Source organism: Cyanistes caeruleus, chromosome 2 (assembly GCF_971803275.1).
Source record: "Cyanistes caeruleus chromosome 2, bCyaCae1.hap1.1, whole genome shotgun sequence".
Classification (NCBI taxonomy): domain Eukaryota; kingdom Metazoa; phylum Chordata; class Aves; order Passeriformes; family Paridae; genus Cyanistes; species Cyanistes caeruleus.
In genome coordinates, this window is record NC_141702.1 from 13,789,087 (window position 1) to 13,811,204 (window position 22,118).

Consider the following 22,118-nt stretch of genomic DNA (forward strand, 5'->3'; position numbering starts at 1 on the left):
AACAATCAAGTTTTAATTCTCAATCTACCAAAATAAACACATGCCAAGAATTACCTAGGAAGAAATCACGTCAAAGTTAGCCAGGCTGACAGTGAGCCCTATGCTAGCAGTTTTACTGCATTAATCTTTATTTTGCAATGGAGAATTCTGAGGCTGGGGGGTTTCTTTAGGGGTGACTGTCAACCACCTATAGCTTTTTGAAACTACAGAGGTGCTGAAAAGAGCAGTGTGGTTCAAATCAAAGCCCAGTTCAAACTCTCCTTAATAGACCAGGATTCATCTGTCCTGCCTCATGTACTCAAAGCATCTTATTACCCTACATGTTCTTATATATGTCACTACCTGCATCTGTTAATTATCAAGATGAATTACAGAAACAGAATCTGGCCTTAAATAAAAGACATTGACAGGTGCTAATTCCGATCCTTTCTGGAGCTGAGGTGCAAATGCAAAATGCAGATTGCCCCAGGATTTTGGAAAGTGCAAATACCAGCTCACTCCATTTTGGTATCTCTCTTCATCTGCCAAAGAGACTCCCACCACCAATGCTCTCACCACATCTCAAGACCCTTTTTGAAAAAGGTAAATGGGCTTGGTAAGATACAGGGACAAGCAAAAAGAAAAGAAAATAGAAGCCAATTTTATTCATAGCAAATGGTGAAATTGTTGATGAAAAGGCTTACAGTGTTAACTTGTAAATAAATATAAGTGCTAAGTTTTCTCAACTCATGGACTAGGCAAGAGCTTGTCAGCAACACAAAAAATACCAGCTGAACGATGTTAACAGAGCAAACTCCTGAAGCACCTCAGGCATCCAGTAAAAACAATGTTCACCACTGAAGTTTAGTTAAATATGCACAATTTTATTTATTGAAGAGATTAGGACAAAAACATTAAACCAAATACATGACAAAGCACCAGAGGCAGTAAAACCCCACCATGCACATCACCAATCTTTCCTCCTATAAGGTACTTATAAAATAAAAAAATGTCCTTCTTGACACAGCACCATCTTCAGAGTGTAAAAACATTACTCCTTTATATTCTTAGTTACCAAAATAGAACCAAGGCAGGTCAGCTGCAGCTAGCTTTGTCTCTTGATAAAGAACTGTGAAACATCCTCTTGAGAGTGGGACCATAACTTTCCTGCAAGGCAGGCAAATAGCATCCATACGTCAAATGCCAAGTAGCTGTACGCACATGCCACATACTATAATTAAGCACAAATTCAAGTAACATTTACATACTACAGAGTCCACATGTACCTACCCAAAAAACATGACCACTTCACAAAACGTATACAGGCAGTAATATCAGAACAACTGAGGTACTGGAAACACAAATATTTATGCCAAGAGATTTCAATATCATACAGCAATATAAAAGCAGTAATAAAAACATTTGCCAGTCTAAATCAAATAAAGCTATCTAGGAAAAAAAAATAAAAATAAAGAAGCTAAATAAAAAGTTATTTAGGGACAGAAATACCTGAACAGAAAAGAAGTGTGTTAACTACAGCATGTAACATGTCATCCCAAGTCAACCCGTAATTGAAGTACTGGCTTAATACATCACTACTGTGACATTTTCTTCAATAAATAGAATAAGTCTTGACAATACAAAAGGTGCATATTACTGTGTATGTTTCAAGAGGAATATCTGTAATATAAATGTTCAGCTTATTAATACCCTCTTATTTCTTAGTCTGGACATAAGCAAAAATGAAAACCAAACAATTCTTTTCCCAAGTTTAAAGGAATTCAAAGAAAAAACCCACAATACTCTTCCTCAACAATAAAGAGCCCTCTATTTACACATGGGCTAGTCAGTAAAGAAGAGATTGGTACTCAGATGAAGACACTGTTAAGGGCTTTCTGCCCTCTCTAGTCATATACGTGCAGCATGGCAGATATGGAAGCCAGTATCTCATATCTTTAAAAAAAAAATTATACAGTTTTCTTCTTTTCTTTTTTTCTTCCCTATTATAGCAGTAATTCATCTGGAAGTTCGAGTTATAATAGCTTCCTGCAACAAACCATTTGACACAAAACAGAACAGCCTGTTAAATGACAGTTACTTCCCCTTAAGGGAACAAAGCATTAAAATGTCATTTCCTGACAAGAATATTAAGTAGTTTATTTAGAAGAAATGACTTGAAAATAGCTATCAAGAGACATGAACTGAAATTTTGCTTGTTTTTAGCACCCACTTTTCATGTCCATCTTTGTGCACCTAATTTTTTTCTTGTATTAATCCCATTAATTATTAGACATCTGATTAAAAAAGTTAGCCAATTGTATTTTCCCTGAATAATGGCTGAAGTTAAATATCTAACAGTGCGATGCCAAGATGTGAGCTGAGGCAAAAAAGTTTCTATTTGTTGTGAGTTACCACTGTTTTTAATGGAACAGAAACAGGAGTGATACAGCTGCACCAGAATTGGCATGTGCAGTCTCCTTGGCTCCAAAAAGGTGAGAAGCTACAATTGCTCCATGCTGCCTTTTCTCCTCCAAATCAATCTAACCTGATAGCAAGCTCTCCCCGCCCCCCCCAATCTGTCCCCATGCTACATTTGTTATATTAGCTCCTTGTGGAGGTTCCTTCTCAATCCGAGGACCTCTGAGTGTCTTTTGCTACCAAGCTAGGCTGATGCAGGATGTGATTGAACGCGGTCAGGAAGGGCTCCTTCATGTGTCCATCTCCAGGTTGTGTACCTTCTGAACACCAGTCCTTGTGCTCAGTTAAAGAATGGGTCCAAGTCTTCTTCCATGTTGACATCAGGCACCAGCTGATCTGATACTTCCTTAGCACCATATCCTGAATTCGATACATTAAAATCTGTAGAAAACCATGGATGGTCCAGAATTTCCTGTGAAGTCAGCCTTTCTGATGGCTCTCGACGCAGTATGCTACGTATGAGGCATTTTGCCTTAGGGGATAGAGTTTCTGGAATGTTAAACTGCCCTCGACGGATCTTGCTGAAGAGGGAACTAGGCTCAATGTCATGGAAAGGATAGCGTCCAACTAGCATGGTATAAAGCATGACACCTAGACTCCATACGTCCGCTGCTTTGCCAGAGTAGCTGCCATTTGTGTTCAAGATCTCTGGACTCACATAGGCTGGGCATCCATGCTTATCAGAAAGAGAGTCATCATTTCCTCTTAAAATATAAGCATCTTCTAGGCTTTCCAATTTCACTCTAGTCCTGCGGGAGGGAAAAAAAAAAAAGAACACTATCAAGGTAAGTAAAATCAAACACAAATTCTGTCTGCTGCAATTACATGGTCGTAATAGTCATACTCTACCAAAATCTGACAACTGCAGAAGTGCATCAGTTTAAAATCCTACTCACAGCAGCTGTTACAGATAAATTGGTACTGTCTCTTACATACTGGTTAGAGATATTAGAGACATATAGGGAATACTGCCACACATACAGCTACAAGATTTCAAATACAGTCATGTCCACTAAATTCATTAGTAAGTTTATCTCTTAAAAATATAGAAGGAACTGCCATATCCATGCTTTTGGTTAATTTTACACAGACATGATTTCCAAAAAGGGACATAAACCTCAAGACATTTTCTAAGCTGGATGCACTCTAACCTACCCATGTAGGATTCATGCCCAAATACAAACCCAGTTCTAATGACACAAGGGCATTTTGACACCTTCATGCTGGCAAAGCCACTCTGTACATCTGTAATTCCATGAGGCTTAACAGTAATGAAATGGTCACTCTGATCCTGAATGACCCCTCCGACCAGCCAACATCTTCCCTTACCCCAGCAATTTTAAGAGAAATTAAGAAAGAGCACTTTTAACAGATTTCACTCTTCTCAAATAGACTTTTGGGCAAGGGAGATCAGGTGAGCTGAAGGCCAAGATTAACAGCAAGCTTATCTACCCAGCTGAGCTGGAGGAGCTCCTCACACTGGAATGAACAGAGAAGTTGGCAAAGGACTTGCAGAGATGACAGGGATGCCTTATCTAGATTGCAAACTCCTGCTGCCTGCAAAGCACTGTGAACTTGTCACTGTGCTGCAGTAATTATCTCTGCAAGAGAATTTTCTTTCCTTATGGATATCACATAGGAGCAGAAAAAATGATGCAGAGCTGCTTGTCATAGCACTAGATGAACATAACCTTTCTTTCCTTCTCACTGCTAGGCTTTGTATCTATATTTAAAAATCTATCCCTGTTGGAGGCATCCAAAGGATTACCAAGTACCTATTACTATTTCCCAGAAAAGGATGGTTTTGAGAATAGAGTCACTACAGCGCAACAGGGCTTGTCCAGTGCCTTGGGATGGCAGAGTGACCTAGCAGTAGTGCAGATTTTCCTTTCAACAATTTGGGATCATAACTTAACTTGGGTATTACTACCCTCATTCCTCAACCCCACAGGTCTGTTATGATCACTCTTAGCCCTGTGTCATGGCCCTGTTCCCATACCACAGACATTTACAGGCAGGGACTGATCTTCATCCCAGAAGGCAAAACTTGCGTCTCTTGACTAAAGCACGTAATTTAACAGGCATTAAAATAGACAAGGAGAGCCTTGTTTCTTAAATGTTTACTGAAGACAACATTGACTGAGCTTGAGCTGCGACATCTGGGCCAGCTCTGGCTTAGACTTAGTTCCAGGGCAGTTCAGCCCTATCTTTTTTGAACCAACAGAAGAGCCTTTTACTCCATGGAGTACTCCAGAGGCAACGGTGCCATAAACTTTCATGACACTTGGACCTTTTCAACAGCTAAATACGTTTACTAGCAGAGGTGAAAGCCCCTCTGGCAACATGCCCCAAATGAGGAAGTCATAAATACAGAATTCCGAATACCTGGCTCCCAAGCACAGAGTGTCAGGGCAGCTCCTTCTCTCCTGAAACAGGCCAGTGTTTGCTCCTCTACTTCAGTGCTAATGTGCTTTGCTCAAGACACCTGCTTCCTCATTAATTACCACTGCCATCCTAACAGTACTTCTGGCCATGGATGACCCCCTCATTAGCACTCAAATAATACTATACAGCAGCAATGCACCACACAGGAAGCGGGCTGCAAGGAAAAACTTAACTACAATTACCAAGACCACAGAAATTTCCCTCTGTACACAAAGCAGAGGGTCCACAACAGGAGAGTGACTTTAGGAGAGTCCTTTCACAGTGCTCAGCTTTGACACATTCCTGCACCTGCACAGCACAGGAAGAGAAGCAAGGAGAAACGCCCAGAGGAAAAAAACATGCCAAAGAGGGCAGAGAACAGAGAAGAGGAAATGAAAGGGAAGGCAGGGACATGAGTTGTGGTTCCATTTGCATTGCCCACCTCAGTTTTTCCATAGAAAAGCATGTGTAGCAATAAAACAGTGGGGCCAAATACTCAAACATGCATTAAATGACTGAACTGCCAGACAGGAAAGCTTCGACTCACTCCTGCTAACTCACAGAAGCAGAACACACACACAGGGAGTGGGGCAGAGCAGGCTATTTATAAACAGCTTCCAGGAGGGAATTCACCCCCACACGCACTCGCCTGCCATCCCAGTGTCAACAACACAGGGAAATGTTGTTTACTTTCCTATCCTATTTTACATTTCTGGAAGTTGCCAAAGACTTTAAAAAAACAGTTCAATAAGAAGCTTTTATATTACATAAAATTATTGGAATTCCCTAATCTCTCATTTCCTACAGTGGACACAGTACAAAACCACAGAGAACAGACTGAAAGGTGCGTCAAAAATTCCTATTTTTTTCCAAGAGAAGAAAGAATTTCTTGATAATAAAACAGAACCATCACACAAAAGCCATATCCTCATCTTGCTTTCCTCGCAAGGTGCTGCAGCCTCCACACAAAACAGAGGGTTTTGTTTAAGCAAGCAAATGGAACAACAGCTGGCCCTTATCTGCCTGCTCCTCTGTAAGCTATGGGCAAATGAAAACACTCAACCCAGGTTTTTCATCCTGCTGAGCTGACAGGCTTTGAGGAAACAAAAGGTCCCAAATTAAACAAAAACACAACCTTCAGTCCTCTTCCTCCTGGTCAGCCCCCAAACCCCCAGCCAGAGCCTCCCTCGTGTGCAAGGTGCAGGTGGTGAAATGGCTCCTCACAACAGGCAGCGCCCCCGCGGCACCGGGCGCGCGTTCCCCGGCAGGCCGCAGCCCTCAGCACGCTGTGCCAGCCGCACGGCCTCAGCAGGGCTTTTCTCCCCTCCAGCTACACCCAGGCACCGCTCGCTCGGGTGCTCCCGCTTTCATCTCCAACTCCGGTGTCTTTGCAGTACACAACAACACAGGTTTTCGCTCCGCGCAGCCAGGAGAGCACAGGAGGACGGGAAGGGCTGTCTGATGTGACACAGCTGGCAGCAGAAGGAGCTCACAGGGTGGCTCTGCCAGGCCCCCTCACCACCAGCCAGGACTGGGGCTGGGTGAGCCACTGCAGCCCATTTTCAGTGACAGGTGATTTCACCCACCTCAGCCTCACCCAGTGGCTACTGCCCAGGTGTGCACAGAAACTCTCACTCCCCTTTTAACAGTCATTTCACGTCTTTTCAGGCAATCAAAAAGGAGCAGCCTGGCTCAGAAGCTGCTGTTTCCCAATGCACAGCACCCCATCTCTGTGAGAAACAGCTTCCAGCTCTGCTGGTCTTACCTTAGTCTGCATTTCAAGCATTAGCTAAAAGAGCTCCCCTTTCTGCAATACAGTGAGGATTTGGGGTGTGGTTTTTGAGGTTTTTTTGGGAGAGGGACAGCAGGCAGGGAGTATGGAAGGGAATGGGAAAAAGGGGATTTGAAGTCTAAATACAGAGAAATGCAGAGACATGCTGAATGAGAAGCAATCTCTCCCCCACATGCCTCTCTCAGAAAGCAAGGAGATCAAATAGCCAGGAAAAGGAATAAAAGCCAACAACAACAAACAGACCCTGAAAACTACAAGTTGATTTTGAGAATACAGAACCTCCACAGAAAAGGGTGGGAAGTGCATCCAACTGCAGATTAACTGGACAACTCAAAATTTGACATTTGTTAAGGCAAAGGACAGAAAAAGTCAAACATGAAGGTGTGAAATCACAATCAACTTTCAAGCGCCTCCCATCACAGAGAAGAAAAAGGACAAACAAAACCAGCTCTCTAAAAACCTCTCATTCTTTAAATAATTAACTCACTTGAGTCAACTGAAGATCCCCACAAAAGAAAAATGTTTTCCAAAAGCACCAGCATTTGAGCTTGATGAAGAGTTGCAACAAAATTAATCCCCAAAGTTCAAAGGTAAGCTAGTGCCACAGCTGGACCAGAATCACTTTGTACACACACTGAAGGGCAACAAAGACTTTTGCCAACCCTTACGTAATTACAATACATAATTTCAAGTTTTAATGCAGACCCCAAATAAGCACTAGGAAAAAGACCATTATGCATCTATCAGATCATTGATAAAACACTGCATTAGTTTAATGCATTAAAAAAAAAATACAACCCTGAATCATGGCTATTTAAAAAGGGGAAGCTATTCTCCCTATGAATGCTTTCCCATTACTGGTGAATGAAACCACAGAAGTGCAATCAGAGGGCAGCAGCAGCACTCGGACGGGAAATGCGTCTTTGTCCCCATAGAAACCGTCAGGGAAACCCATGAAAAACAATACCACTCAGTTTCTTATCAATATGCCATTCATTACTTGACTGCATTCAGACTTTGCTCTTCAGTAATGTAACAAAACATAATCAATTAAACATCTTCCAGAAGATTCTCCAATGCAGCCTTCTGAGTTAGCACTCACCTCTGCCTTTGTTGCTCATTCCATACTTTTTTCCTACAGATTCACATTATTCTTCCCTGCAGAGCTTTGGGACTACCAGCAAATTGCTATCCTGCCTTTTGACCCTGAAACCAGGCTGTAAGAATCCAACATTCACACTTGCTTTCCAGAAGCAAACTATTTCCATACAAAATCAGTGGAATTATTCAGAGGGCTCTAAACTCATAAGGCAGGATAAAAAAAAAAAAAAAACAAAAAAACTTTAACATTTAAAGTAGATAACAACTGATAATAGTCTGAGTATTTCAGAAGAAAATATCTTCACTGCAGTGGATAAGCAGTCAGAAGTAAAGGAGCATGCACCTGAATCAATGAAAGCATCTGCCTCTAGTCTGTACCCAAAGCCATCTGCATGAGAAATAATACCTGAACAGCAGCTGAGCTAACATTCCCATTTTGGGAACACTAACTGAAGACCAGACCCACAATTTTTGCACAGCAACACTCCCCGAATGATAGTCAAATCAGCTGCTTTGGGAAGTGACAGAAGGAGCCATCCTGCTACAGACACTCCAGATAGACCATCCAATTGTTACTTAGGCTGGGTAAAATTGGAAGATCCAGGTTTACAGATTGTATGTAGCAGACTCTGGAGATCAGGAAACAAATATCTTTGCCATCTGAATTGCCATTTTTTTAATACAATAGCAAGTAAACATAAAATGGCAATTTCTAAAAGTTCTTCACAATATTCCTTCAAGAGTAAGAACTAAAAGCACTCAAGCAATGTTATCTCATCTTTCAGTATTACTCTGACTGAGGCCAGGAAAGCCCTTCCCTAGGTAGAGGCACTCAAGCCATTGACTGCCCAGTGGACCAGGGATTGCTCCTAGGTGGCCAGTAATTCACAGGTCATTTAATCGAGGTCAGTTTCTCACCCCCATCATAAAGATGAGAAGAGCAAGCATGCAATTAAGAATCACAAGGAGGCAAAAAAAATAATAAAAAAAAAATAGAAGGGAAGCTCCATACTGTAAGCAGTTATCTTTCGCTAATCGATTTTTTAATTTTATTTTTTTTTTTACTAAGGGAATCTCTCCTAAATAATGCAGAAGTAGGCTGCCATCAGGGAGCCAGTGAGACAGGGAAGGCGGTAGCAAAACCCCGGGCAGATGATTTGTAGCTTTGGTGCAAAGACTCGTCCTGAACTCACAACTACCCAATCTCCTTGGGGGCAGAGAGGCACACAGGAGCAGGGGGAAATGTTATGGCATCAATTTAACTCCTGCTCCTTTCACCAATAGATCCCCTTCCAGTCTGTAACAGCACAGAGCACGGGTGTTCACCACACAACATCCTACACAACTTCAGGGAAGAAAAAAAACAAACCCTGCACAAAGGCTGTTAGACAGTCTCTTGCATAATGAAACAGGCTCAAGGATATGTTTATAAAGACAACTGGGACTTGCAGGCAGCACAGGTTTACAGGATGAACCTTGTTCCTAAGGGAAGATTCCTTCACTGGCACTTCCGCACAATAAGGAAGCCTCTAAATACTGCATCTCCCCCACCCTTCCTCTGCAGGGATGCTAACAGCACAGTCAGCCCTGCCTGCACCCTCCCTGACGTGCAGTACCAGCTTTTAACTTGTTTTAAGCTGCTCTGGGTTTTTTTCCTACAGAATTCCACTTAAAAATGCTCTGACTCACCCCCAGGAAGGGCCGGTGCCCCAAAGACCTCAGCTTTAAAAGCTCCAATAGGATTGCTGGGAACAGCCTGTCCTATATGCCATATACTTTGTTTTTTCCATGCCCTTATTGCCTAAGGACAAAACACGTTCTCCAGAAGGTTGGTAGAGTTGGTAGGCAGCGATGCATGTGTTGGGGTGCTGTGAGATCCAATGCAGACCTTTCCACAGAGGAGTTTGGTGGAAGCTCAGACCTTGTACAGACATACAACACCCCGGGTAATCCATTTTTTTATAAGAATCTGATTCAGGGCAGCTACTTCACCACCTCACTTTTATCTTGTTAGATCACATTGAAGATCAGAGTTTTAAAGGGCTGTACTGCCAACAATATACTGTCTTCCCAACCTTTTCTAGGTCTTTTGATACAAGGTATGATGAAGCTCTACAGGGAAAGAAGACCACAATTTTATTTTTTTAACATAATTGCATGTTGTGAAAACAGCCCCGCACTTTCTGGGCCTAGGATGGGTGCTCAGCAATAAGGCAGAGCCATGCTATTATTTCACAACCTTACTGAAAACCTTTTGCTTAAATGTCTGCAATCCTGTCTCCAAGCAATACACATTTACCAAAAAAGCAGGTGCTCAAGTCTAAATATGCCCCAGGTTGGCTCCTGTTTACAATCTCCACCTTTCTCCTCCCTCCCAAGCCTGAAGTAATCTCCCAGTGTGATAATAAGGACAATTAGAAGAGAAGGCAGCAGAAGAATTTCACTCTGACAATCTACTGCAACTGTGGCTAGTTGGGCTCCTGCCTCCCTTTCTCACCCCCAGCACTGACATCCACAGGTATTCTCAGTCTCCACTCATAATTCAATGTGACCATTTTGAAGCAAGTCTATGGATGGAGATTTCAAGTCTTCAAAAGGACCAGCTGTTGAACTGAATTTGAGACATCCTAAGACACATCCCAAGGACTACAAAGCACCTTCCATCAGAGAGATCATTCCCACGATGGGCATCTCAGGAGAGGCACCACCCATGACTGGCATGACAGCCAACACATACCACTGCATCCTGCCTGAACGGGGAGAGCGAAGACTACAAGGCCCTACTATGAACCACGGACAGTCCAGGGGTAAAACCTCCTGCAAACTCCAGCCCTGGGTACAACAGCAAAGGTTCTTGACACTCATGCTCTCACTGAAAGGCCCTGAGCTGACCCAAGGTCCATCTGAGTTCCCATTATCATTCCAGGGCCAGACAGCAGCCAAATCTTCCCTGGCTTTTGAATTAATTTATAACCTTTGGCACAACAATTAACCTGTATGACTATCTATGCCCTCAGGGGGAGATTTGTGCACTTCACAGGGCGGGTGTGATGTTCACCACCTGCAGACAGCCTCTCTCTTCCCTCCTGCTGGGAAGGGCACCTAGCAGGAAACAAATTCAGTGTTTCTCCCAGGAACAGGGTGAGATACACAGATTTAGTAACCAAACCACATAAAGGCAATGGGGGCACGAACCCTTCTGTGAAAAACAGTTGTGCAACCGCTTAATCTTCTACTCTAAGCCTCACAGCAAATTTGCTGTCCATTGAGAAACTCTCCTTCCTCCCATATTCTACGAATAATGATTTCTGGTTTAAAATCTGAGATGTGATTCTCCACTATTGAAGAACTTGTACTCTTTGGCCCTTTTGTTTGCTTTTCTTCCACTTCAGGACTCTCTTTCGAGAACTTAGGGAAAGCATTAACTTATATGTTCTCTATGGAATTCTAAGGGAAACAGCAAATTCTAACACACTGATGAAGCAGCAGCTGACCACACTGTAATGCTGGGGAGAAAAGCTTACGACTAACGACAGGAAAATGACAGGCCTGCGTGCAAAAAGGTTGGTATATGCATTTGTATTTTTTGTGGGATCAGGTTTGTATCATGAGAATTGCAAACAACAAAACTAGGTCACGTTAAAGCATCATCCACGCAAAGCTGAGAAATTAAAGAGACAAAAATATTCTGAGAGCACCAAGTAAATACGTTATGCTAACACAAGCTTTCTAAATTAGTGTATTGTACTGGCTGCATTCCCCTGGCATAGAGCAAAAAGTGTCAAATCCTGTTTATTTTTATTGAATCACACCTGCCTCATATTTACTCAAAGAATAGAGGAAAATTACAATATCTAAATACCAAAATTATTTTAATTTTCCCTTCAACAAGTATGATGAATGTACAAGGTCTTTAAGCTTTGAATATTACGACAGCTAATATTTTAATATAATTAAAGGCTTAAAAACACACTAAAGAAATTAATAATTCCTTGACAGCAGAAATGTTCTTGTATTAAGCAAACCATTGAAACAACCAACACAGAAATGCTTCATTTAATTCTGAGATCTTTCAGATGGCTCTTTCTCAAAGCATCTGCTATGTATCAGACTGATGAACTGCTTTATTAGCTATATACTGTGTACAGCACTATTTTTAGTGCAACCCAAAAAACCCTGCCTGTTCTGCAACATCATTATGGGACACCAGCTAGGAGAAGGGCATGGTTCTTCTGCCCAAGGGCCTACTATGAGGACAGGCTGTACATGGAAAACGGTAAATACCATGCCATGAACACAGATAAAACACTCAAAAGCAAGAGCCTCACAACATCAACACCAACCTGGCTTAATATCCAGGATAAAAAAACATTTAACAACATGGATGGAAGCAGAAAACATACAAGAGTATGTTTTACTGTAGATCATCCACTGTTTTGGATTCAAGTTTAATCCTGAAGTTTAAGGACACAATTTTTGAAGTGTTCAAGTATCTTAGAGGTATTTTAGAAAGTCTGTTGAGACTCAGCATGGCAAGTCAGCATTGTTTTCCATATTTTCAGTGTTCTGGGAGCCACTGCACTTATTTAATAGATGTGCTGCTGCTTGCTAACTCAGTCTTACAAAACATTTCCAGCCATGCTGTAATGTCTTAGAACTTCTGCTTCATCGAAATTAGCTGCAGGTTTATGGAGTTTAACTCTGAAATTTCAGTACTACAAGACTGGCTATTTCATCCATAGTTTACAAAGGGATCCACAGACACACTCCCCACAAAAGCCACAACTGCGCTACTTTTTATACAAAACAAAAACCCCATGTAGCAACAGCACACATCACTTTCATGGCATGCAATTTACCCTATCTTCAAACTTCCTAAAGTTCAGAATTTAAAGTAACTATGAATTACCTTGAAACACAGATAAATTGTTTCTGTTGGTTTCCACAGCGGAATTCTCAGTTTCATTTCAAGTGCTGAAGTAATTACACGCGATAGTGCAAGACATGGTCAGAGTCTGTCATGGATTTAGCACATTAAGAGAACACCTCTAGTACGATTAGGACCCCTACAAAATGCTCAGTGCTACCAGTCTACAACAATACTTTATTCCACCTTCTTACCTCCCAGTTCATTAGAAACATCTCAAGGCACTGTGACTTGCAACATGCTAATAATACACATTTTTAGGGGGGACATCGAGTTGAAGCAAAAAGCACTCGTGGTGCTGCTAGATGAGGAGCCCAAATCTTTGCAAACTTCAGCTGTAATTTAGATAATGGGAACGGGGTAGAAAAGTCTTTCAACACTGTATGCACTATGCACTCACTTGCAAAACTTCAGGAGATCTGTTTTTCTATTGAACTACAAGGATCTCATTAGGATCAATGAAAAACAATGTACTAAGAAATGCTTTAAAATTGATTTTCTTTTTTTAAATAAATGGAACTACTTCCATATAACCTTCACATTCTCTCTGGCTCCTCCAGTCTGGCAGCTCTCAGCTAACAGCAGACAAGAATCTTACTAAGAAAAAAAAAAAAAAAAAAAAGCACCGAGTTTTCCATTCATATGTTGCCTGCATGCTGTATTTCCCATCTTTTATTCTACCAAAATAAAATCCATGAGTGTTCAAGAAGAGGAAGTTCCAAAGCAGTAGGTACTTAAAATGAACTGCAGAAAAACAGCCTTGAAGAAATAGGAAAAGAGCAACTAAGAAAGAGCTCCACTGAAGAGCAGGTGACACACAGCAGCAGAATTCACACACGTTTCTCAAAACATCATTTTTATCTCTTCTCTCCCTCTTTGGTTCATTATGAGCACCAGAGAGCAAGGGATGGTGCAGCACCCATCTGCCAGGCACTGCTGCTGACGGCAGCTCCTCAAGGACTGCTCAGCACACACGATCCTCCGCAGCAGCCTCAGACACACGGGAGCTCCGAGGGGTGCAGACAGCACACCGACACCTCTGTGAACTCAGGAGGACCAGGAAGAGCTTTCATTTCTAAATATAGCACAGATTGAAAGTGATGACTGATTACAGTATGACGAGCAGAGGATGTGAAAAAAGGCAGTCACTGCTGTTTGGTTCTATTTCTATCTCACATTATTTCATCTCTGTTTATTTAGCAGAGGGAGGATTACAATACCTTCCTACTTACAAACCAACATTACATCCAGAAGAAAACCGCATTATGATTATCTTAAAAATAACCAGCAAGTCCTATTTGACCTTTAAAGTGAATTATTGTATAACTAGAAGACAATGCTCAAAACCGAGTACCAGTGTCATTTCACAGACAACAGCTAAGTTAAAAACATTCATAAAAGCCAACACTGCTATTACAGTACACACCACTTTTCTTGGGTGGCTGAAGCATTTGGCCCTGTGCCTCCTAAGTTGCATTCAGTTCCTAGTAAGCAGCAGGGTAGGAGTTCAGCAGCATTCAGCACAGGCCTACATCTGCTCCCACTGCACTGCTCTGAGCTCATCTGCCTTCCCTTGGAGGAGCTCTTCCAAGTTCTGCTCTTCATGCAAAACCACACATGTTTACATATATCCCCAGGAAAAAAAAAAATCCACTTTAACATTAGGACATTATCAACTACAACAGAGAACAATCACTCAACTATTTTGCACAAGTTTCCTTCTTATCTGCATCAGAGGTTCTACAATGGTGCTTAATTATTAAACTGGGAGTAAAAGTTGTGGAAGTACAGTTTATATCTACCTGCTCTGCAATTCTCTGTGAATGGACATTAATTTAATTTAATTTTAGGCTTTTTTATTTGAAAAAGATGAGGATGCAATTGGACCTTGGGGCTACAATAAAAAATACTTTGCAGATAATCATCTGAACTGAATTAATAAGTGAAAATATTATTTTTCAGTCTGTAAATAGATTAAAAGGAGAAGCCTATTTTGCAAAACTCAGCTTGCAATAAAATTTAAGTAGAGAATATTTAAACGCGCTAGATGGTCATCTTTATGACGTCATTTTTATTTTAAGACCAGGAACTTTTCTTTCCTGAATGAATTGTGTATTAGTTTTTTCTTATTTTTAGATCACCAACTTCCTGAGCCTGTGGAGAACTTAGAGAATTTGGCTGTTGCATGTAATTCCCCCGAACAAAATTGATATGCACTGGTTATTTTTAACAGAACTCTCCAGAACATCCATTTCACTCTGCAACAGTTTGAAGAAGTTTCAGACAATTTTTAGCAGTTAATTAAAAGGGAAAAACATCTCTCCATCCTCTACTAAGACAGGAAGAAGCACAAAGGCAGACTCTGCTCCCATTTAGATTTTTTGGGGTTTTTCAATGGTCATCTTCCAATTTAATCACTCTGTGAAAGCCTGGCATTATTCTCACAGTATTTATTGCTCTGATACCTTATGTGGAAGTTGAAAATAAATTCATCATTCAAGACAAAGAAGACTGATAAACACAATGAAAGAGATAAGAAATGTCCACTGTTACAAAGTACAGCTATTGCTCCGTATCAGAAACAGCACTTCAACAATATACCCAGAGCATCCAGTGCTATTGCTTTCCCTGTCTTCCCATACTCTTTTCCCAAATCATTTACATAAGAGGGTGTATAGGGAAGAGATACTATTAAAAAAAAACAAAACAGTAGTTCCCCAAGTACTACAGCAGCTGATACTACAAACAACACCCCCAGTGCAAGGCAGTTTTAGTCTTAGCAGGATTAGTGACCACATAATACTCTTACAAGCAGCCTCCAGACCCTTCCAGCATGGAAAACAAGATGTCCTCAGAGCAGTTCTACATAAAACACTTGACTGTTTTTCCTCTTTACACCTCCTCTCTGGAATGAGCCACTTCAGTCCCCAGTCCTCTTTAACATACTAGATCCTCTTTTAGCACCAGCAGCCTTTATGAGGGTGCAGCCCTTACACCAGACACCCTTGCAGAGCTTTCCTGCAGGAGATGTCTCCCCATTAGGAATGAGGAAATCTGTCTAGGTAGAGACGCAGAGGCCAAGCACCGATGCAAACAGTGCTCTATACTTACTTTACTCCAAAACCTAAGCCAGAAGGTAAAATGGCACATCCATCCCACGATCAGGTTGCAGAGGAAAATAAAGTGTACTACAAACAAATGGTACAGTGACAAGAAAGGGTACAATGTCCTGCAACTCCAAGTATCTGACCTCAGGCACCCCCTGCTGTAAAGTGAGGGAGACTCTTACCTTTCTTCATCCTTGAAAATAAACTTTCGCAGCTTGAGATCTCGCAGTACCAGTCCACCATCATGGCAGTGTGCAACAGCAGAAGCTATTTGATAGAAGAGTTTGGCTGCCTCCTCTTCTTTAAGCTTCTTGCAGGTACGAACAAACGAATGCATGTCCCCATAGCTCCTTTCAAAGAACACATACGCTTTTGTCTCCCCAAGAATTATTTCAGTAATTTGGTTGATATTTTTATGTGCAGGCAGACAAAAACATGGTGCTAATAACTCCTGGTAGCAGCCAATATCAAACACCTGCAGGAACAATGACAGTAAAGCCAGGTTAGTGACAAGAAGGACAGTGAAGTCATGGTAGATCTGATTCTGCTAACAAAACCATCTCTAAGTACAATTTATGTCGCTGCTGAAAGCTGTACCAGTGTAAACAGGACGTCACAAACTCACGACACTGAGGACAAGACAAAGCAGACTGTACAACCCCACACAGAAGACACACGTAACCTTGACAGGAAAGGCTAGTCCCCAAAACTGGCAGCAAGCATAGTTACATTAGCTAACACCTAATCAAATCTAGAATGCAATCTAAATTAAGCTGTGAGGACCAGTGATGTATAAGGAAGCGTGTTTCTTTCCTATTTTCCATCTAAATAAACTCATAAAAAATACAGCCAGTAGCTCTGTACTGAGAGAAGCTGTCACATTAAATCCACCCTGATACACATGCCTGCCTCTTTTGATTTTATTAACCCATTAAAGCCTTAAGGATTTTCAGGCTTAAAGTATCATCTATTGCTATTCCTATTTACTTCCTGCCTTTCTTTCATCTCTGAAAAACAGCAAAGTCACTTTCACTTTCCAAGTCTCAGTTCCACAATGGCTGTTTATAAGATCAGAAGGACAACCCGGGAAATAGCTCTGCCTGTTGGAGCACAGACAAACACCCTTCAAAAGGCAAAGACAAAACCACCCTGAACACTCTGCATTTCAATCAAGTGCTCCATTAAAAGCAAAGTGTCCCTTTACTACTAAGTATGTTATCACTGATCTTATGAATGAGCTGTAAGAACTAAAAAAGCTGCTGGGAAACCCAAATATAAAAAGTTACTATAATCTAGTGATGACGAATGAATCAGTATTTGAGTCAATTGAGAAAAGACCACATTACAAGAAAATGAAAGACTTCATTCAGAACAACAGAAGTCAGTGTGTTAAAAGAGACTGTGAGCAATGTATTGATAGGAGTGATTCTTATTTTTAATTATACCTGCTTCAGAGGACTGCAGAACAAGTATCAGCATTTCCACCAGCATAAAAATTCGATTAATATGTAACTTACTTGTGAGTGTTTTGTTACTTTGGTAAAAAGAATTTAAGGTAGTCATGTGTCCTTTGAACTAAATATAAAAATGAAGAACTGGTCTAATTCTCTAACCACTGTTTCCAACTGCAGTTGGTATTTTCCTTTCTGTATTCTAGCATTTATGTTCCGATAGCGGCTATTTGTACCCTCTCTGAGAAGCAAGTATCTCCCTGCTTTCTCTCAAGCTTTAAAAACCTTTAAAAATTGAGTGAGGAAGATACAGTTCAATCAATATTTACCTGAGGCTTCAAAACCTGCATCATTTAATGCTTCACAGCACAATCTTAACCGCTTCCACAGAAGAGGACCCAAATCCCAAGAAACTGGGACACCCCCTCTTCATGGACCTCCTTTTCCCCTCACGCCATACCTGCACTGCCTTACCCCGACACAGGGAAAAACAACCTTAAAGGCAGACTGCCAAACAGACCCAGCACATTTTACAGGGGGAGGATTAGCACTGAGGCATTCTGGTGACATGGTGCACCAGGGAAGCAGAACCAGGGCAGGGAGGGGGTGTTGCTAAAATCCCTGGTGTGCAATTCATTCCAGAAGAGAATTCATTGACATTTGGATCTCAAAACTTGTAACTACTACATTGTAACTGAACGGCTCTTCTACAAAGCAGCTGCTATAAAATAAAATTTAAGCAGGAATATTCATGTAGCTCAAACCCTCATGTGAAAAAGCATCTTTCCAGAATTCTTTCCTAAACCAGATTATCATAATGTAAATAAGTTACATTTTGTGGTTCTCAGACTGTGTTAAATAAGTAGTTTTGGATATGTACCAGTACTGTGTTTGAAAGGGGGTAGATAGGAAGTGCTATCATACTGCTACACTGTCAAATACCTTCTATAAAGGGCTTCTTTGTATTCAAGCTTTTAAAGATCCCTGGCCTCAATTCAGCAAATGTCCAATAAGCTGCAGTTTGATTTAGGTCTCGCTGGGAATTGGAAGTGAGAAGTTACCATTGTTTGGATGCCACAGAGCCTTGAAGCAAATAACGGCATCTGTACAGTCAGTGGGTGCAGCCAAATGAATCTTGAGAATCATCAGTATGTGTCTGTTATCCAACCCAACATTTCTGCAAGCAATCTCCAAGAGCATCTTCAGTAAGGCACCAGAGCACCTCTCTTTGCCGGAAGGCTACTTGACAAATAGTTGTCATGATACTGCAGGCATTTTAAAGCGCACATTAAATTAAGCCGAGTTCAGGACTGGCAACTGCACACTCACAAACTAGCAATCCAGGCTAAGATTGTATTTTTGGAGCACAGCTAGTAGTGCCTCGCACGTATGGAAAAACTGATACTATTCAAATGTCAGGATCAGCTCAAAAACATACAGCTTAAATGGAAGGGGGGAAAAAAAAACCAGCCCAGTCTTTGTGAGCTGCAGTTATACTGTTCATGGTGTTATCAAAACAGTGCCTTAATCCTGCAAACCAAACAGGAAACAAAGAAGCGCATAGCCCCCGCTTTACCACTTGCTATGCAAGTTCACCTAGAATTTCATGCAGAGCAGCAGCTTTGTGAGATCTGTTTATTTCATTAAAAGACGCCAATGTCCTAGAGTGCAGCACTGTACTACTGCATCGAGCTGGGCTTTCATTCTCGAAATTCTCATGTTCTGTTTCAGTTTAGTGACAAAGCATCCAGTTCAGCATGCAATTTTAGTTCTTTGCAAAGCCATAGGCCTTTTTTCCCCTAAATAATCACATGAAGTCCTAGGCTGCCTTAACATCAGGTTTTATATCTCAATCAGTAAGTATATTTAAACTGCCCTCTGAGCCCCAGTCTTCACAAATAGCAAGGAGGACCAATTATTTTCAATTCTCTGCTACAGCCTAGCCCATAACTTTTTATGAATCAAGTATGAGAAAGTATGGAACAGTCAGCAACACTATTAATAAACCCTGGAATACTAGTAAGCTCTAATACATCTACTTTTCCATCTAGAAGTTTGCCAAATGGCATTAATTCTGTGTTTTGGGAATAACACAAACACTGCAGCATGTGCTGCAAGGTTGCAATCTGCAACGTAGTTATAGAAACTACTTCTGGGTACTGTTTCAGTTTGCTGGACATAAGTCTGTCTCACTACAGACAATAAGAATCACTGTTTGGGAACAAAGGATAATATTGCCTTAGCTCAAAAAGACAAAAACACCCCTCCACAGATGTTCACACGTGGGTTTCTTTTTCCCCACAGCTCACCTTTTAATAGTAGGAACAAACTGGGAGGAGACAGAGAAAAGCCGGCAGGCTACAAAGAGTGGGATAGCTATTTTGTCTGCACTTCTAAAAACCGTAGGTGTGCAGGTTTTATTCTTGCTCAGTTGGGCAATGGGGGAGGATGCTGTTTGCAAACAACCTCCACCGTGAGGGAGCTCAGGCTGATTAATTAGATGTGGTTCCTCTTTTTTTTTTAAATCACTTTTAAGACAAAGCTGATGGCAATGTGCCCCCACCCCCTCCTCTCCATCCTCTTCCGTACCCCAACGCACAGATAGAATTGGGGGCAGCAAAAACCGAGTAAGTCAGCAGGTCCCAACACCTTAAAATTAGCTGGGGATTCCCTACTCCATTTTGAAAAGTGAAGTGCGGGGAAGATGAGGCTTTCTCCTGGTCTGAACTCACGTTAAAACCTACTTCAAGAACGGCTCTTTCCAGAACAATATCCCCCTGCCAATAGAAGGCAGACCTGGCTCCGGGCCACCGCTATAACGTGGCCATTGTCTGGAGAGAGGGAAAAGTTACGGGATTCGCCTATAATCCCGTCTCCCTGCCTTTTGTTTCTCCACTGCTCAATAAATGAGGTAAGCGGCCGTGCTCGCCCTCCTGCAAGACACGGGAAACCCAGGCGCGACAGGGGAGAACCCGAGGAGGAGGAGAACAAGGAGAAGCATTACCTTGCAAACCAGCTCCTCGCCGCTGTGCAGATGTACGGCTCGGAAAACGTGGTCTCCCTCGAGAGGCTCCAACAATAAGTATTTCCCGATGCAAGAAACGCAATGCGACAAGTTCGGGGTCTCCGGCGGGCTCGGCGAGCCTAGATTCGGGCTAAAACTCTGGCTTGGCTCGATGGACCGTATGGACGAGAGCTCTTCAAAATCCTGGGTTTTATTCCGCGGTCTCCCATATCGTGCTATCGTGATAGGGGTTGACCTTTGTATGTTCATGAGTATGGAGAAGACCAGCCGAGACGCTGCACCGGAGCCCTGGCGTGGAGCGCGGTCCCTCGCCCGTCCAGCTGCGGCTGCCTTTGTGTGGCGGGGGGGGCGGGAGCGGGAGCGCGGCGGCGGCGGGCGACCAGCCTCAGCGCCGCGTCCTGGGCACAGGGAGAGAGCGCTCAGCCCGCGGCCCTTTGTTCCCGCCGCCGGCCGGGCGCGCAGCGGCGCGGAGCGGCGCGGTGCCGGGGCAGCGGCGCCCGGTGCCGGGGAGCCGAGGAGCGGGCGGCGGCGCGGCCGGGGCTGGGCGGCCGCCGCTCCCGCGGGGCGCGCGGCGCGGGCGGCAACAAAAGATCGGTAACGCGGTGTGCGCAGCGGGACCGTCCTTCCGCTCCCCTACGGGCCGGCAGCGCCGCGCTGCCGCGGCTCGGCTGTAGATGGCGCGGGAGCCTCGCCGCTAGCGCCCGGGGCGCTCCGAGAATGCCCCGCGAAACAGCGAGGGAGCATTTAACTTGGGCCGACAAAGGAGCGGGACCGCGGCGGGAGGCTCGGGGGAGCCGCACCGGCACCGCGGGAGCGCCGGACAGCGTGCCCCGCTCCGCGCTGCCGGCAAGGAACGGGCTGTCGTTGTCGCGACAGAACAAAAAGTGCAACCGGAGAATAGAGAGCGCTCCCACGCTCCCGCTGCACAGCGGATTTGCGAGCGGGGGCTCGCTGCCTTCGCCGCGTTTAATGGAGTTCACGCACAAAGAAAAACCGGCGCGGCGAGAAGGGGCCGAGTTCTTACTGCAGGGGCTGGGAGGGCGATAAGCGAAAGGCCGTAAGGGGCAATCAACCGGAATCGCTTAAAAAAAAAAAAATAAAAAAATAAAAAAAATGCAGAGAACAAATTTTGTTTGATGATTTTTTTTTTTTTTCCCCTTGGGGATAGGACATGGGGAGGAGAGGGGTAGCCGCGCCGCTCCCCTCCACGAGGCTCCCCCCGGCGTATCAGTAACTACTTACGTGGCGGGGACGCTGGCTGCCTCCGTGCTCGCTGCCGGCCGCCGCACGCCCGCACGGTGCCCAGCGCGCAGCCCGACTGCCCCGCCGCCGCCGCCCGCCCCGGCCCGGCCCGGCCCGGCCCCGCCGCGCCCCGCCCCGGCCGCCCCGCCCCGGCCCGCCCCGCAGCCTCCCCCCGCGCCGGCCGCGATCGGGGTAAACAAGGTGAGACGTCCTTCCGCAGCCCTGCCGAGCCCAGCCGGGGGCTCGGGGGCGGCCCGCCGGCTCGGGGTCCCGGGGGTGTGCCGGTGTGTCCACCCCTGTGTCCACCCGTGTGTCCGCCCGTGTGAGCAGCGCTGGGGTGCTGACCGCGGCTCCACCGCCGATACAGCTCCGGCAGGTCCAGCCTCTCCGGGGATTGCCCTTGCGGCTGGGGGCGAGATGTCGGTATTAATTTTAATATCAAATAAAAGAATAACAATAATAATGGTAATGGTTTAAACGCCCCTAAAAGCAGAGTCCGCCCGCTGCCGGGCGCGGGGACTGATGCGGTGTCGCATGTGCTGGCCGATTTTTTTCTCAATGAAGCAATCGGTTTTTTCCGGGCAGCGCGGGG

General features: G+C 43.7%; 1 protein-coding gene and 1 long non-coding RNA gene across 2 annotated transcripts; one reads left to right on the forward strand and one right to left on the reverse strand.

Moving 5' to 3' along the window:
- Positions 1 to 842: 842 nt before the first annotated feature.
- Positions 843 to 21,617, reverse strand: TRIB2 (tribbles pseudokinase 2). The gene is made up of 4 exons (XM_086875843.1): positions 21,527 to 21,617; positions 20,264 to 20,682; positions 15,991 to 16,283; positions 843 to 3,206 (listed from the first exon to the last, which is right to left on the reverse strand). Exons 2-4 carry the CDS (start codon positions 20,531 to 20,533, stop codon positions 2,738 to 2,740), a joined length of 1,032 nt encoding a protein of 343 aa, XP_086731969.1. The 5' UTR covers positions 20,534 to 20,682; positions 21,527 to 21,617; the 3' UTR covers positions 843 to 2,737.
- On the forward strand, positions 6,153 to 17,317 carry LOC147654620 (uncharacterized). Its single transcript, XR_015282748.1, has 2 exons — positions 6,153 to 11,337; positions 13,262 to 17,317. It is a non-coding gene; the product is annotated as an uncharacterized LOC147654620 (long non-coding RNA).
- Positions 21,618 to 22,118: the final 501 nt, after the last annotated feature.